This window comes from Bos indicus x Bos taurus, chromosome 23 (assembly GCF_003369695.1).
Source record: "Bos indicus x Bos taurus breed Angus x Brahman F1 hybrid chromosome 23, Bos_hybrid_MaternalHap_v2.0, whole genome shotgun sequence".
NCBI lineage: Eukaryota > Metazoa > Chordata > Mammalia > Artiodactyla > Bovidae > Bos > Bos indicus x Bos taurus.
Window position 1 is genome coordinate 28,219,793 of NC_040098.1, and position 13,095 is coordinate 28,232,887.

General features: G+C 59.5%; 2 protein-coding genes across 12 annotated transcripts in view; one reads left to right on the forward strand and one right to left on the reverse strand.

The window, feature by feature from the left end:
- Positions 1-7,823, forward strand: part of TNXB (tenascin XB) — a 56,359-nt gene extending 48,536 nt beyond the window's left edge. For 10 of the 11 annotated variants that reach the window (XM_027524857.1, XM_027524859.1, XM_027524860.1 and 7 more), the window contains 16 exons: positions 95-382; positions 748-1,026; positions 2,265-2,552; positions 3,573-3,896; positions 4,212-4,547; positions 4,807-4,929; positions 5,043-5,180; positions 5,390-5,509; positions 5,616-5,759; positions 5,855-5,985; positions 6,109-6,241; positions 6,346-6,497; positions 6,590-6,686; positions 6,778-6,939; positions 7,023-7,186; positions 7,532-7,823. In XM_027524857.1, the coding sequence (XP_027380658.1) occupies positions 95-382; positions 748-1,026; positions 2,265-2,552; positions 3,573-3,896; positions 4,212-4,547; positions 4,807-4,929; positions 5,043-5,180; positions 5,390-5,509; positions 5,616-5,759; positions 5,855-5,985; positions 6,109-6,241; positions 6,346-6,497; positions 6,590-6,686; positions 6,778-6,939; positions 7,023-7,186; positions 7,532-7,633 (2,981 nt within the window). In that variant the 3' untranslated portion in view covers positions 7,634-7,823. Of the gene's footprint in view, positions 1-94; positions 383-747; positions 1,027-2,264; positions 2,553-2,889; positions 3,143-3,572; positions 3,897-4,211; positions 4,548-4,806; positions 4,930-5,042; positions 5,181-5,389; positions 5,510-5,615; positions 5,760-5,854; positions 5,986-6,108; positions 6,242-6,345; positions 6,498-6,589; positions 6,687-6,777; positions 6,940-7,022; positions 7,187-7,531 lie in introns of those variants that run through there. The other variant, XM_027524867.1, reaches the window with a different exon arrangement.
- Positions 7,335-11,001, reverse strand: LOC113881779 (steroid 21-hydroxylase). The gene is made up of 10 exons (XM_027524872.1): positions 10,676-11,001; positions 10,489-10,578; positions 10,226-10,380; positions 9,914-10,009; positions 9,700-9,801; positions 9,511-9,597; positions 9,148-9,348; positions 8,472-8,650; positions 8,288-8,391; positions 7,335-8,138 (listed from the first exon to the last, which is right to left on the reverse strand). The coding sequence occupies exons 1-10, from the start codon at positions 10,875-10,877 to the stop codon at positions 7,864-7,866; spliced, it is 1,491 nt and encodes a 496-aa protein (XP_027380673.1). The 5' UTR covers positions 10,878-11,001; the 3' UTR covers positions 7,335-7,863.
- Between the last annotated feature and the right edge of the window lie 2,094 nt (positions 11,002-13,095).

Here is a 13,095-nt window from a genome sequence, read left to right on the forward strand (position 1 = left end):
TTTGCTGCAAATGGTCATTTCACAGCCAGGGAACAGCGCCCCCTTCTGGCCCAGGGTCCTGTCGTTGACCACAGCCTCCTCTGCTCTGTTCCAGCCTCCCTGACTACGGAGCGCCCCCTGGCACCCCGCCTAGGGGAGCTGGCGGTGGCAGTCGTGACCTCAGACACAGCGCGTCTCTCGTGGACGGTGGAGCAGGGGCCCTTTGACTCCTTCCTGGTCCAGTACAAGGATGTACAGGGGCAGCCCCAGGCAGTGCCCGTGGCTGGAGACCTCCGAGAGGTCACAGTTTCGAGTCTGGCCCCCGGCCGCAAGTACAAGTTCCTCCTGTTCGGACTCCGGGATGAGAAACGACACGGCCCAGTTTCTGCAGACGCAAAGACTCGTGAGTGAGGGCTGGAGGCCACCTTTGCCATCTGACCATCCTAAACTGACCATCCTCCACTCCCTTGTGGAATTTCGCCTTTCCATGCTCCACACCCCAGACCCATTTATTTACCGGGTTCAGTGAAATCCAAGTCCCGAGTACCCAGTTACCCTCTCGTTCCCATCCTACTCCTCCTATATCCCCAGGGACACTTGTTTTCTTCCCTGGCCCCTCTTTAATCCCTACTCCTCTGCCTCCCCTCTTCCTGACCTGTGACTTTGTCACCCCCTCCCAGCACCCAGAGCCAGCACCTAGACCCTAGCACCCTGAGGAGGCTGCCTGCTTCATTTCTGTCACATTCCATGCACTTCTGTCTTGTCCAGTCCCAGACACAAAACCTGCTCCCCGCCTGGGGGAGCTGATGGTGACAGATGTGACCCCGGACTCCGTGGGCCTCTCCTGGACAGTCCCCGAGGGTGAATTCGACTCCTTCGTGGTCCAGTACAAGGACAGGGACGGGCAGCCCCGCGTGGTGCCTGTGGCTGCCGACCAGCGCGAGGTCACCGTCCCCGGCCTGGAGCCCAATAGGAAATACAAGTTCCTGCTCTATGGGCTGGTAGGCAGGAAACGACTGGGCCCCATTTCCGCTGAAGGCAGCACAGGTGAGCCCTGGGTCCCCCCACCCGCGGCCTTTTCCAGAGTTGTCTTTCATCTGAGCCCCCAGAGCTGGCCCCGGGGATTTCGACATGGCAATCATAACGCCAAAAGCAAATATTTATTGAGTCCCTACTGAATGCCAGGCACTGTTCTAAGCATTTATTTCCTTCAGTCTCTTATTGGCAACATAATAAAAAGAACTCAGACTTTGGAGCCAAGCAGACCTGTGTTCAATTTCTGATTGCCAGCTATGTGGGCTTGGACAGGCCACTTCTTTTCCTTGTGCCTCAGTTTCCAGACATGCATAATGGTTATGAATAATATCTAATGGGGCTCAATAAATGTTCACATCCTCTTCCCTCCATTCCAGTTCTATGGCAAGAGATGGAAAATATGGGAGGGTTTGGCTGCAGAAAGACCATGGAAAAATCTAGTGTCTTGTGACCATGACTCAGCCTCTTGAGGAACGGGTGGAGGTGGGTCACTGACCCTTACCCCACCTCTAGGACCATGAGTCACCCTGGCCAGACAAGGATGGGGCACATGGCCAGTTGGAGCCTGGGGGTCTCAGACTCCATAATTATCTTCCCCAAACTCTCACTGTGGAGACTGGATACAGGCTTCTCCAACCCTCATCAGTCAGCACCCACACCCACCTAGACAAGTCCCCTTTGTGTTCCGCTCTGTCCTTTGTCCTCTCAGCTCTGCCCCTGGCTTCTCCCCCTGCCCCACCCAGCCACCCTGCTCTAGTGGAGTTAGTGCCGACTGGAAGCAGGTGGCAAGGAGAGCCCAGGCTGATGGCAAGGCAGGGGGAGGTCATGGCCAGCGATGGGAGCCCAGGAGCTTGGCTGGCTGCCCCGGCCAGCTCTGACTGTTTGGGAGCGTCTCCCTGACAACCTAGACATCCTCTGGGCGCCTTTCTCAGCTCTGGCCACATTCCCAGCTCTGGGGGCCAGGAGTCAGGGGAAACTGAGGCTCTTCCTGCAACCCCAGCCTGCCCTCTCTCTTGAGGTGATCTTTTCTGCATTTACTGCGCCCTCATCACAGAGGGGAGGCAGTGGGGACTAGAAGTTTGGGCAGTAGCCCCCAGAGGAGGAAACTGGGCTCCTTTGGAAGGACAGGGCTGGGACAGCCTGTCTCCCCAGGTTGCGGGGGGACCCTCCCTCCTCCCAGAAGTTGCCAGGGCTGAGATAAAGGCAGCTCTTAATTAAGGCTTTCTCCCCCGCCCCCACTCTCCCCACAGCCCCCCTGGAGAAGGAACGACAGCCCCCACCCCGCCTGGGGGAGCTGACAGTGACAGATGAGACCCCAAACTCCCTGCGCCTCTCATGGACGGTGGCCCAGGGCCGCTTTGACTCCTTCGTGGTCCAGTACAGGGGCACAGACGGGCAGCCCCGGATGGTGCCTGTGGCTGCAGACCAGAGGGAGTTCACTGTAGAGGGCCTGGAGCCTGGCAGGAAATACAAGTTTCTGCTCTACGGGCTCCTCGGAGGACAGCGCCTGGGCCCTGCCTCTGTCCTGGGAATGACAGGTGAGCAGGAGGCCGTGCTGCTTGGTCCCTGCAAACCGGCCTGAGTGTGTGTCCCCAGGCCTCTGTGCTGCAGGTCAGGCAGGAGTGGTCAAGGTGGAGGCGCAAGGGGGCCCTGCCCAGGGCTCAGGAGGAAGAGTCTTGGAACAGTGTTCGAGGGATCCGTCAAAAGCAGAGCCAAGACAAGCAGAAAGACAAAGCCCTGGCAAGGGTCCCTAACCTCCCGCCTCCCCTCCCCACCCCCCAGCCCCAGCCCCACAGCTGCCAGCTGCTCCCTATCACCCTACTGGATCATCTCTTACCTCCCGGCAGCGGCCTTGCCCGGATAAGGCAAACCCCCTCCCGTGGATGAGTCAGGAGCATTTTCTCAAATGGAAAATTACTGGAAAACAAGGCAGGCAAGGAGCATAGAGAGCAACAGGAGTGACTGCACTGATGGAGTTCCCCTTCCAGACTTCCTAATATCGCACCCTCCCCTCCAGCCCTGCATCAGCCTGGCTGGTGGGAGTCGCTCTTCAAGCTCTCCTGCCAGTTCCATCCTCAGGCCTTCTCAGCAGGGAGACCCATGTGCCCTGAGCTCAGGGAGGGACTGAGTGAGTCCTGCCTCAGGCCATGGCTCAGGCCGCCCTGGGGGTTGGGGAGGGAGCAGGGCTGTGCAGACATCTAGAGCGGGGCATGCTGAGACTTCGGGGCAGAGAAGGAGAAAACAAGTGAAGGATTCAGGCAGCATAGGAGCCCCACAGAGAGGCCACGGGGCAACTGGGCTGGCGCTCAGAGAGGTCTGGGTGGGGGGTGGGGGAGTCAGGGTCTCAGCAGGGATGCAGCAGATTCAAGAGAAGGAAGATGCTAGGAGAGTCTGAGTCCCTGTCTTCTCTCCACTTGGCTGCTGTGGCCAAGATGGAAAAGTGCCCCCCTCAGCCTCAGCCCTGACCCCCTCCATCTCTGGAAGGTGAGATGGAATGGGAGGGCCCCTCTGCACCCCCTACCCTGCACTCAGCTTCTCCCTGGGCTTCTCCCACACAGCCCCAGAAGAGGACACACCAGCGCCCTGGCACGCAGCCACGGAAGCCCCCAAGCCCCCTGAAGGGCCCCGCCTAGGGGTGCTGGCAGTGAGGGATGTGTCCCCGGACTCCCTGCGCCTCTCCTGGAGCGTGGTCCAGGGCCCCTTTGACTCCTTCGTGGTCCAGTATCAGGACACAGATGGGCAGCCCCAGGCCTTGCTCGTGGGGGGCGACCAGAACAAGGTCCTCGTGTCAGGCCTGGAGCCCAGCACCTCCTACGAGTTCTTCCTCTACGGCCTCCACGAAGGGAAGCGCCTGGGGCCCGTCTCAGCTGAGGGCACCACAGGTACCACCCAGAGAGGGACTGGTGTCCTGGCCTTGGCTGCCTCTAGTCTGGGACTGGGAAGGCGAAAGGGGATGCCCAGAAGTGGTGCCCACGGGGAAAGAACATGAGGGCGCCATGGAGGGAGGAAGGGGCGCTCTGGCAGGCCTTGGCCCTACACACGTGTTGTCATTATGGGTCTGACCTGTCATCATGGGTGGCAGCCCCTCATTAGCCCCATTTTACAGAAAGGAAATGAGGGCCAGGAAGGGACCTGCCGCAGGGCACCTAGCTGGTGTGCTTCTGTCTCCAAACCCTTCTCTCCCACCCACACTGCAGGGCCAGTTCCTGCGGGTCAGACGCCCGGAGAGCCAGGGCCCAGGCTGTCTCACCTGTCGGTGACTGATGTGACCACGAGTTCACTGAGGCTCAACTGGGAGGCCCCACCCGAGGCCTTTGACTCCTTCCTGCTCCGCTTCGGAGTCCCATCTCCAAGCACCCTGGAGCCGCAGCTACGTCCCCTGCTGCAGCGGGAGCTGACGGTGCCAGGGACACGGCGCTCGGCCGTGCTGCGGGACTTGCATCCAGGGACCCTATACACCCTTACATTGTACGGGCTGCGTGGGCCCCACAAGGCCGACAGCATCCAGGGCACAGCCCGGACCCTCAGCCCAGGTGAGGTTCCATCCTGGGCACATAGGCACCCTGCCCCAAAGTGGGGGTCTTGTACTTTGTAGGGTGGGACCTAGTGCCACAGCCAGAGTGGGAGTTGGTGAGTGGTGGAGAGCTTGGAATCTGCACAGCAGCTTCCATTACTAAGTCCAGAGGAAAGGTGGATGATGGTGAGCATGTCTGGAGGCTGTGGGTCCCTGGGAGAAGGAGCCTCCCCACCCCGTGCCCTCGTCATCATTCCTACGCACATCCTTCCCGTCAGTTCTAGAGAGCCCCCGTGACCTCCAATTCAGCGAAATCAGGGAGACCTCAGCCAGGGTCAGCTGGACACCCCCGACATCCAGGGTGGATGGCTTCAAAGTCTCCTACCAACTGGCAGATGGAGGTAATACCGTTCGGCCTGTGTCCTTGCTCGCTTCCCCCTGCACCCTGCCCATCCCGTCGTTCCTCCTTGCCTCTCTGGCCGCCCCCACCTCCCAGCCCACTGTGTGTTTCCAGGGGAGCCACAGAGTGTGCAGGTGGATGGCCGGACCCAGAAACTCGAGGGGCTGATCCCAGGAGCTCAATACGAGGTGACTGTGGTCTCCGTCCGTGGCTTTGAGGAGAGTGAGCCTCTCACAGGCTTCCTGACCACAGGTGAGCGGGACTGAGACCCTGGACAGGAAGTAGGGGGAGAAAATGAGGGCACTGGTGGGAGTTGAGAGTGAATGGGGAAGGGGAGGGGAACGGGGGTGTTGGAGGCTCCAATGGCAGACGAGAGGTGCAGCGGAGTTTGGGAAGGTGACAGGTGGGGAGAGCAGCCAGGACCAGCTCTGAGCGCCGCCCTCCCGCCACCCTTCTCCCAGTTCCTGATGGCCCCACCCATCTGCGGGCACTGAACCTGACTGATGAATCCGCCCTGCTGCACTGGAAGCCCCCCCAGACCCCGGTGGATACCTATGATGTCAAGGTCACAGCCCCAGGGGGTGAGTGAGGCTGGATGAGGCCTCTAGAGGGGTACTCGCTCAGGGATGGGGAGCAGAGGGCAGGCTGGGCTCCTCCAGGGCAGCGCTGATACCCGCCCCCTCCCAGCCCCTTCCCTCCAGGCTTCAGCCCCTGGCAGCGCCGTGGACTACCCCCTGCAGGGCCTGGTGACCCACACCAACTACACGGCAACCTTGCGTGGCCTTCGGGGCCCCAACTTCACCTCCCCAGCCAGCATCACCTTCACCACAGGTGTGGTCCTTGAGGTGCATGGGACGGGGTGGCGGTGGGGGAGCAAGAGAGCCAGGAAGAGCCTCATCTCCATCTTCTCTTCCTCCCGCTCTCAGGGTTGGAGGCACCCCAGGACTTGGAAGCCAAGGAAGTGACCCCCCGCACAGCCCTGCTCACTTGGACGGCACCTGAAGTCTCCCCAACTGGTTACCTGCTCAGCTTCAACACCCCAGGGGGACAGACCCAGGTGCCCCAAGCCCTGCTCCTCAGGCCAGCTCCCTCCCTGGGTTCTGGTCCAGAGAGGCTGCCTCTGCTTCTGGGGGTGGGCGCCACCTCCCTCTCCTTTGACCGCCCCTTGTCTGTTCCGTAGGAGATCCTGCTCCCAGGAGGGGTCACCTCTCACCAGCTCCGCGGCCTCTTTCCTTCCACCCCCTACAGCACATGGCTCCGGGCCATGTGGGGCGACAGCTTCACTCCCCCCGTGTCCACTTCCTTCACCACTGGTACTCGGGCCCTGGGACCTGAGTCTGGGGGATGATTGGGTAGCGGGGGTCTAGGATCGGTCTAGGATCTGGATAAAGAACTGGCCCCTCACTCCTCTCCCCAGGTGGGCTGCGGATCCCCTTCCCCCGGGACTGTGGGGAGGAGATGCAGAACGGGGTCAGCACATCAAGGACCACCACCATCTTCCTCAATGGCAACCGCGAGCGACCCCTGAACGTGTTTTGTGACATGGAGACCGATGGGGGTGGCTGGCTGGTGCGTGGCAGTCAGAAGCCCATGGGGTCTGTACCAGGAGGGGTTGCCAGGCCGGGAGCCACAGGCTAACAATACCTCCACCTACTTTCCAGGTATTCCAGCGCCGCATGGATGGAAAAACGGACTTCTGGAGGGACTGGGAGGACTACGCCCATGGTTTTGGGAATATCTCTGGGGAGTTCTGGCTGGGTGAGTGTCTCACAGGAATTGGGGGACCAGGGAAGGGATTGGGGCCCTGTGGACTCACACTGCCCCACGAGCACAAACTCCGCACCCACAGGCAATGAGGCCCTGCACAGCCTGACCAAAGCCGGCGACTACTCCTTGCGCGTGGACCTGCGGGCTGGGGACGAGGCTGTGTTTGCCCAGTACGACTCCTTCCAAGTGGACTCCGCCGATGAGTACTACCGCCTCCACCTGGAAGGCTACCATGGCACCGCAGGTGAGGGCTCAGTCTGGGGGGCGGGCAGGGAGAGCCAGGAGAGGAGAGGAAAGGACCTCACTGCTCCTTCCACGCCCTACCAGGGGATTCCATGAGCTACCACAGTGGCAGTGTCTTCTCTGCCCGGGACCGAGACCCCAACAACTTGCTCATCTCTTGTGCCGTCTCTTACCGAGGGGCCTGGTGGTACAGGAACTGCCACTATGCCAACCTCAACGGGCTTTATGGGAGCACAGTGGACCACCAGGTGAGAGGTCTGGGGGGCCACACCAAGCTGGGGGTGCTTGGGGCTCCACCTGCCTGGGTGTCTGTGATACACAGTGTGATAAGTTACTGAATGGCTCAGCGCTTCAGGGCTCTCGCCTGTGAAATGGAACAATGTCAATCTCACCAAGTTATCTTGAGGAGGAGATGATTTATTGGATGTAAAGGGACGGCTCAGGATTCTGCTTCAGTCCTTTGCAGTTGAGGGTTTAAAAGGAAAAGGGGAGTCAGGGAGAATGGCTGGTTGATTTCTGGAACCATCTCCCCAGAGGGGAGGGCAGGTGGGAGCTGAACGTCTAATACTCTCTCCCAACAACCCCCTTCCCAGGGAGTGAGCTGGTACTACTGGAAGGGCTTCGATTTCTCAGTGCCCTTCACGGAAATGAAGCTGAGACCAAGAAGCTACCGGCCCCTGGGCAGGGGAGGCTGAGCCGCCGCTCACCCCTCCAGCGCCCCACCATGACTGCCGAGCACTGAGGGGTTGCGCCGAGAGAAGAGCCAGGGGCCACCTTGACCATCAAGCCACCAGCGGAAGCCTTCTCCACCCGCGATCTCACAGCACCATGTTTACAGGGGGGAGGGCAAGGGTTTGTACGGGAGCAATAAAAGGAGACACCGAGGCACGTGACTGGCCGAGTCCTCCCACCCACTCCTCCCCCATCACTGGGCACTGGCGCTCTCCCAGGCCCCGGCCTCCACCCCCCGGGGCTGCAGCCGCACCTGGAAAGGCTGGACCTTGAGGTTGACACCGCAGTAGGGATCCGGCTGCAGCGACGGCAGGGCGCCCACGGGCGGCGGCAGCAGCGTGAAGGCCTGCAGCAGTCGCAGGAGCACCACGAAGAGCTCCAGGCGCGCCAGCGACTCGCCCAGGCACACGCGAGCCCCGCAGCCAAATGCCAGCGCGCTGGGGTTCGCGCCCGGCTCCAGGAAGCGGTCTGCGGGCGGGCGGAAGGACCGATCCGGGTCTCAGGGGCTGCCGCCTCCGGCCCCCGCTGCGCCGCCACGCCCCCGCCCCCGCCCCCCCACGCCCGCCACCCGCCCCCCGACCCCCGCTCCGATCGCGGGCACCCGCCCCGCCACACACCCGGCCGGAACTCGTGCGGCTGCTCCCAGACGGTCTCGTCCAGGTGGGCACCTTGGAGGTTGGGGATAACGACCATGCCCTCAGGGATGTCGTAGCCGAAGATGCTGAGGGTTAGGGTTAAGTTAGAGGCCCGCCGAGGCCCCGCTGGGGCCTTGGCCGTTCATCCCTAGGCCTCCGAAGTCACCTGCTAGGCCGCGTGGTGCGGTGAGGCAAGGCCAGGGGCACGACCGGCCGCAGGCGCAGCACCTCCGCGATGGTGGCGTTGAGCAGAGGCAGCCGAGCGCGGTCCTTGTAAGTGACTCGGGAGCATGAGGCTCCGGGGCCCAGCTCGCGATCCAACTCCTCCTGAAGGCGGCGCTGAATCTGGGAAATGGAGCCCCAATCGTGTCACTGGCCAGCCCCCAGCTGCCAACCTCCACCATGTGTGTCTCTATGTATATGTGTGTGTGTGTGTGTGTGTGTGTGTGTGAGTCAGTCACTCAGTCATGTCCCACTCTTTGCAAACTCATGGACTGTAACCCTCCAGACTCCTCTGTCCATGGAATTCTCCAGGCAAGAGTACTAGAATGGGTTGCCATTCTCTTCTTCAGGGCATCTTTCCCAGCCAGGGGTCCAACCTAGGTCTCCTGCATTACAGGCAGATGCTTTACCATCTGAGCCACTAGGGAAGCCCAAACTTCCACCATTCCCTGGAGGAACTCACATGAAACTATGTGCCGAGTAGAAGAACCAAGGCAAACCCCACTGATCCACCCAGTCCTACACCCCACAACACAGCCTGCATCGCCACCAGTGAGCTAGGTTCCCGCCACCCTGGCCAGGCTGCCAGGAAGGATCCCTTTGCCTCCTCCAGGGCATACCTCGGGGTGGTGAAGTAGGAACGCCACAGCCCAGGAGAGGGTGCTCGCCGTGGTTTCAGTGCCCCCGATGAAAAGGTCCACCACAGACATGTGCACGTGTCCTTCCAGGAGCTGTCCCGGGCCCTCTTCTACTCTTTGCCTCCCTACCCCCTGGAGCATGTAGTCCGTCATATCCCTCCACTGGCCGGCCACCATGCTCTCCTGGGGAGGGGAGGACCAGCTGGCCTGAGTGCCTGGCTTGGGGAGAGTGTTTAGAGGGTGCCATGGGTCCAGGACCGCAGGGATGGCCCAGAAGCTGCCTGGCTCTGGCCAGTAGCGTCACCGCTGCCAACCGAGAGGTCCCCGTCCACGCACGATTCCCACCTTGTGGCGCGTCAGCTGCTTCTCCACCATGTGGTCCCTGTTCTCTATGGCCTGCTTCAGCCTCCAGAGCCCAGGGTTGGGGAAGAACTGGGGCAGAGAGTAAGAAGGTGTAGCTGCTGGCAAGGAAGCCTGTTCCCCATCCCCACCCTTTCTCCCAGGACCAGGCATGTCGGGGCTGCGCCTCCTCACCCTGAGAAAAGGAACCATGTCCAAAATCTGGATGGACCAGTGGTCCCAGGTCTTCATCAAGTCCTGAACACAGTCGTGAAAGGCATGTACTAAGGTGTCCTCCTGCCAGAAAAGAAGGACATCCTTTCAGTGCAGAACCAGGAGAGGATCAGGGAGGGGTTGCGGGGGGTGGGGGGAGGGGGGCAGGCATATGGGAGGGCAAGAGAGCCTTGACCTTGTTTCCAAAAGTGAGGTAACAGATGATGCTGCAGGTAAGCAGAGAGAATTCCTTCTGGATGGTCACGGGGGCACCGGCCTGGACTCTCATGCGCTGAAGAGAAAGAGCATGAACTAAATAGGGAGGGACCTGGTATGTCCCTGGTGGTCGAGAGGCTGAATTCTCTGCTCCTAATGCAGGGGGCCCAGGTTCGATCCTTGGTGAGGGAACTAGATGCCACATGCTTTGGGTAATATAAGTGAAAAAAAAATAGAGGGCCTTCCAGGAGGGTGAAGCTGACCTGGGCTAACTGTGGGAGTCCAGGCTCACCTCGCAGAACTCCTGGGTCAGCTGGTCCACCCAGGGCTCCATGGAGCTGCGGGTGCCCAGCAGCAAGGCTGAGCGGGTGAGTTTCTTGTGGGCCTTCCAGAGCAGAGAGTAGTCCCCCAGAGAGATGTCCTGGCAGCGCTGAGACACCAACTTGTCTGCGAGTAGGGGTTGGGGGTGGGAGGGTCGACTTGACCAAGGAAGCCACAGGCCTGAACCTCCCCTGCTTCCCAAAGCCCTGCTTCTCCCCTCAAGCAACCCCTTACAGGATGGTATCTGGGGTCTGCCGGCAAAGTCCACCCACTTCCTGATCATAGCCTCCTCAATGGTCCTCTTGGAGTTCAGCACCACCACCTCTGGCGGGGAGAGTGGTAGGAAAAGCAGGAAGTCAGCAGGAAAGCACACCCCCAACCCTCCTCACTGTTGTGGATCAGGAAGGAGGCAGACCCTCACCTTGCAGCCCAAGGCGAAGCCTGTAGACAGGCCCGAGTTTCTGAGTCAGGCTCAGCAGATGGATGGGGAGGTTGGGCTGCAGCAGGTGCAGGAAGCCGGGGACCAGAGGTGGGAGGTGGAGGTTTCTGAGCTTCCACCGGCCCCATAGCAGGTGAGCGCCAGCTAGCAGGGTGAGCAGCAGCAGCAGCCCTGCGAGGACCATGGCTGGAGACCCAGGCAGAGGCCCCGGCCCCGCCACTTATAGCTCTCCACACCTCCAGCCATCTGGCTACTTGAGCTGTTCTGAAGCCTCCCTCGACTCCTTCCCTCAGGTCCTTGCCCACTGTCCCGCCCACAAAACAGTACATTCCTGGAATGGCATCGAATCTCTTGGCCTTGGAAAATCCAATATCAAAGAGCAGGCCTTTTCCCATTCATCTATCAAGAAGAAAGGAAAGGAAACACAACCCTGACCTTCTTCAACAGCCAGAATCAGCTTTCTGTCAACCGTTCAGGAAAACGTGTCCATGAGCCCTCTCCCACCTCCACCCCATCCCACCCCCACCACCACCTTGGACCAGCTTCCTGCCATGGGTTTGTCTCAGAGAGAAGAATGACAACCCACGCCTAATATGCCCCCCCAGATGGCCTTTGAAGCACAAAATGAGATGAGAATGATCTGTGTGTTTTTCTTTTAACTTACAGACAGGGGAACCACATGTCCCGGTTTGCATGTGTTATCCCAGTTTATACCTATAGTCCAAGTGTCATCAGTAATATTGCCTCTTTTTATTCTCAAAACTTGAAGATGAAGAATTAAATGTTTCCCCAGTTTGGAGCTCTTACCCTCTACCTGACGATCTTTGGTTGCAAGGAAAAGAGACCCACTTGAGCTAGTTTGAGCCAAAAGTAAGAATTGTTCTACAAACAGAGGGATATCTCACAGAATCCAGAGCAGGCAAGTAGAAGGGACCTTCTTGGCCTTGGAAAGTCAGGGATTGTGAACTAAAGAGCCCTAGAGACATGGCTGCTTCCTCACTCTTCGTTCCTCCTCTTTCGTTTGTTTATTAATCTTGGCTGCACTGGGCCTGTATTGCCATGCCTGCGCTTTCTCTAATTGCGGCGAGCAGAGGGTACTCTCTAGTTGTGACACCCAGGCATGTGGGCTTCAGCAATTGAGGCTCATGGGCTCTAGAACTCGGGCTCAGTCGTGGGGGCCCACAGGCCTGGTTGCTTCACGGCATGTGATCTTCCCAGACCAGGGATCCAACCCGTTTTTTTCATTGGCAGGTGGATTCTTAACCACTGGACCACCAGGGAAGTCCCCTCCCTCCTCTCTGTCTGCAGTCAAGCTGCTTGTGCTCCCAGGTGCAGGCGGCACAGAACTGCTTTCAAGGTTAGACTCCACAGAATACGGGTCTAGCCCCAGGACAAAAAGGCTGTAATGGCGTGATCAAACATGCCCCCATGGATTCCAAAGTCCTCAGGAAGGAACTTGATAGCCACAGCTGGGATCAGGGGCCCAGCCCTCTTCAGGGAGCTGTTGCCATGAGGGGTGGGGTCCCAGTGGACTAAGTAGGGCTATCAGGGGCCACTGGTGCAGGTGAGGGGGCAGTTGAAGGACTTAAAGGAGAGGTCATGCTAAAGAGCGGAGAAGGCAATGGCACCCCACCCCAGTACTCTTGCCTGGAAAATCCCATGGACAGAGGAGCCTGGTAGGCTGCAGTCCATGGGGTCACTAAGAGTTGGACACAACTGACCGACTTCACTTTTGCTTTTCACTTTCCTGCATTGGAGAAGGAAATGGCAACCCACTCCAGTGTTCTTGCCTGGAGAATCCCAGGGATGGGGGATAGGCAGCCCACCGTCTATGGGGTCACACAGTGTCGGACCCGACTGAAGTGAGTTAGCAGCAGTAGCAGTAGCATGCTAAAGAGGGGTGGCAGGACTCGGTGGGAGGCTGGGGCACCGAGGAGGTGGGGTGAGGGCTTAGAGCTGACCTGAGCCCACACATCCCCCAATACCCCATCCTTTCTCTGCCAACTGACCTCAAAGCTTTAATCAGAGCAAGACTCTGCCACCAGAGAGCCTGGGTCAAGATCCCAGCTGTGGTGCCAACTAGCCTAAAGAGTTCACTGCTGGGTCCTGATGGGAGAGGTTCAGCTCAGCCTGGACCCAGGCCCAGGCCTGGAAGGGAGAAAACATTGGATTTCTGGGATTGGGCAGCTCCTTCCTCATAGTTGACCTCAGGCCCTAGATCTTGTCTTGCCACAACTATAGCTGAAAATTTGACTCTCATACGTGGCTTTATGCCACCACCATGCTGACCGGATTTCAGGAGACATCTGATGGGCAATGACCAGGCCATGTAGACAATAGCCCTAAGAAGCCTCTGAAACACTGAGGAAGGTCAGAACGCTTTTGTAAAAAAAATATTAACT

Bases quoted from the DNA above. Each gene is read 5' to 3' on its own strand.
- LOC113881779 (XM_027524872.1), bottom strand. From the start codon at position 10,877: ATGGTCCTCGCAGGGCTGCTGCTGCTGCTCACCCTGCTAGCTGGCGCT. The intron at 10,579-10,675 runs GTGAGGGTCTGC...TCTCCCCGCCAG, and splicing joins GCTTCGCCTTGGGCTGCAAG to AGGTGGTGGTGCTGAACTCC. The intron at 8,392-8,471 runs GTGACTTCGGAG...CCTAACCCTCAG, and splicing joins CGCACCACGCGGCCTAGCAG to CATCTTCGGCTACGACATCC.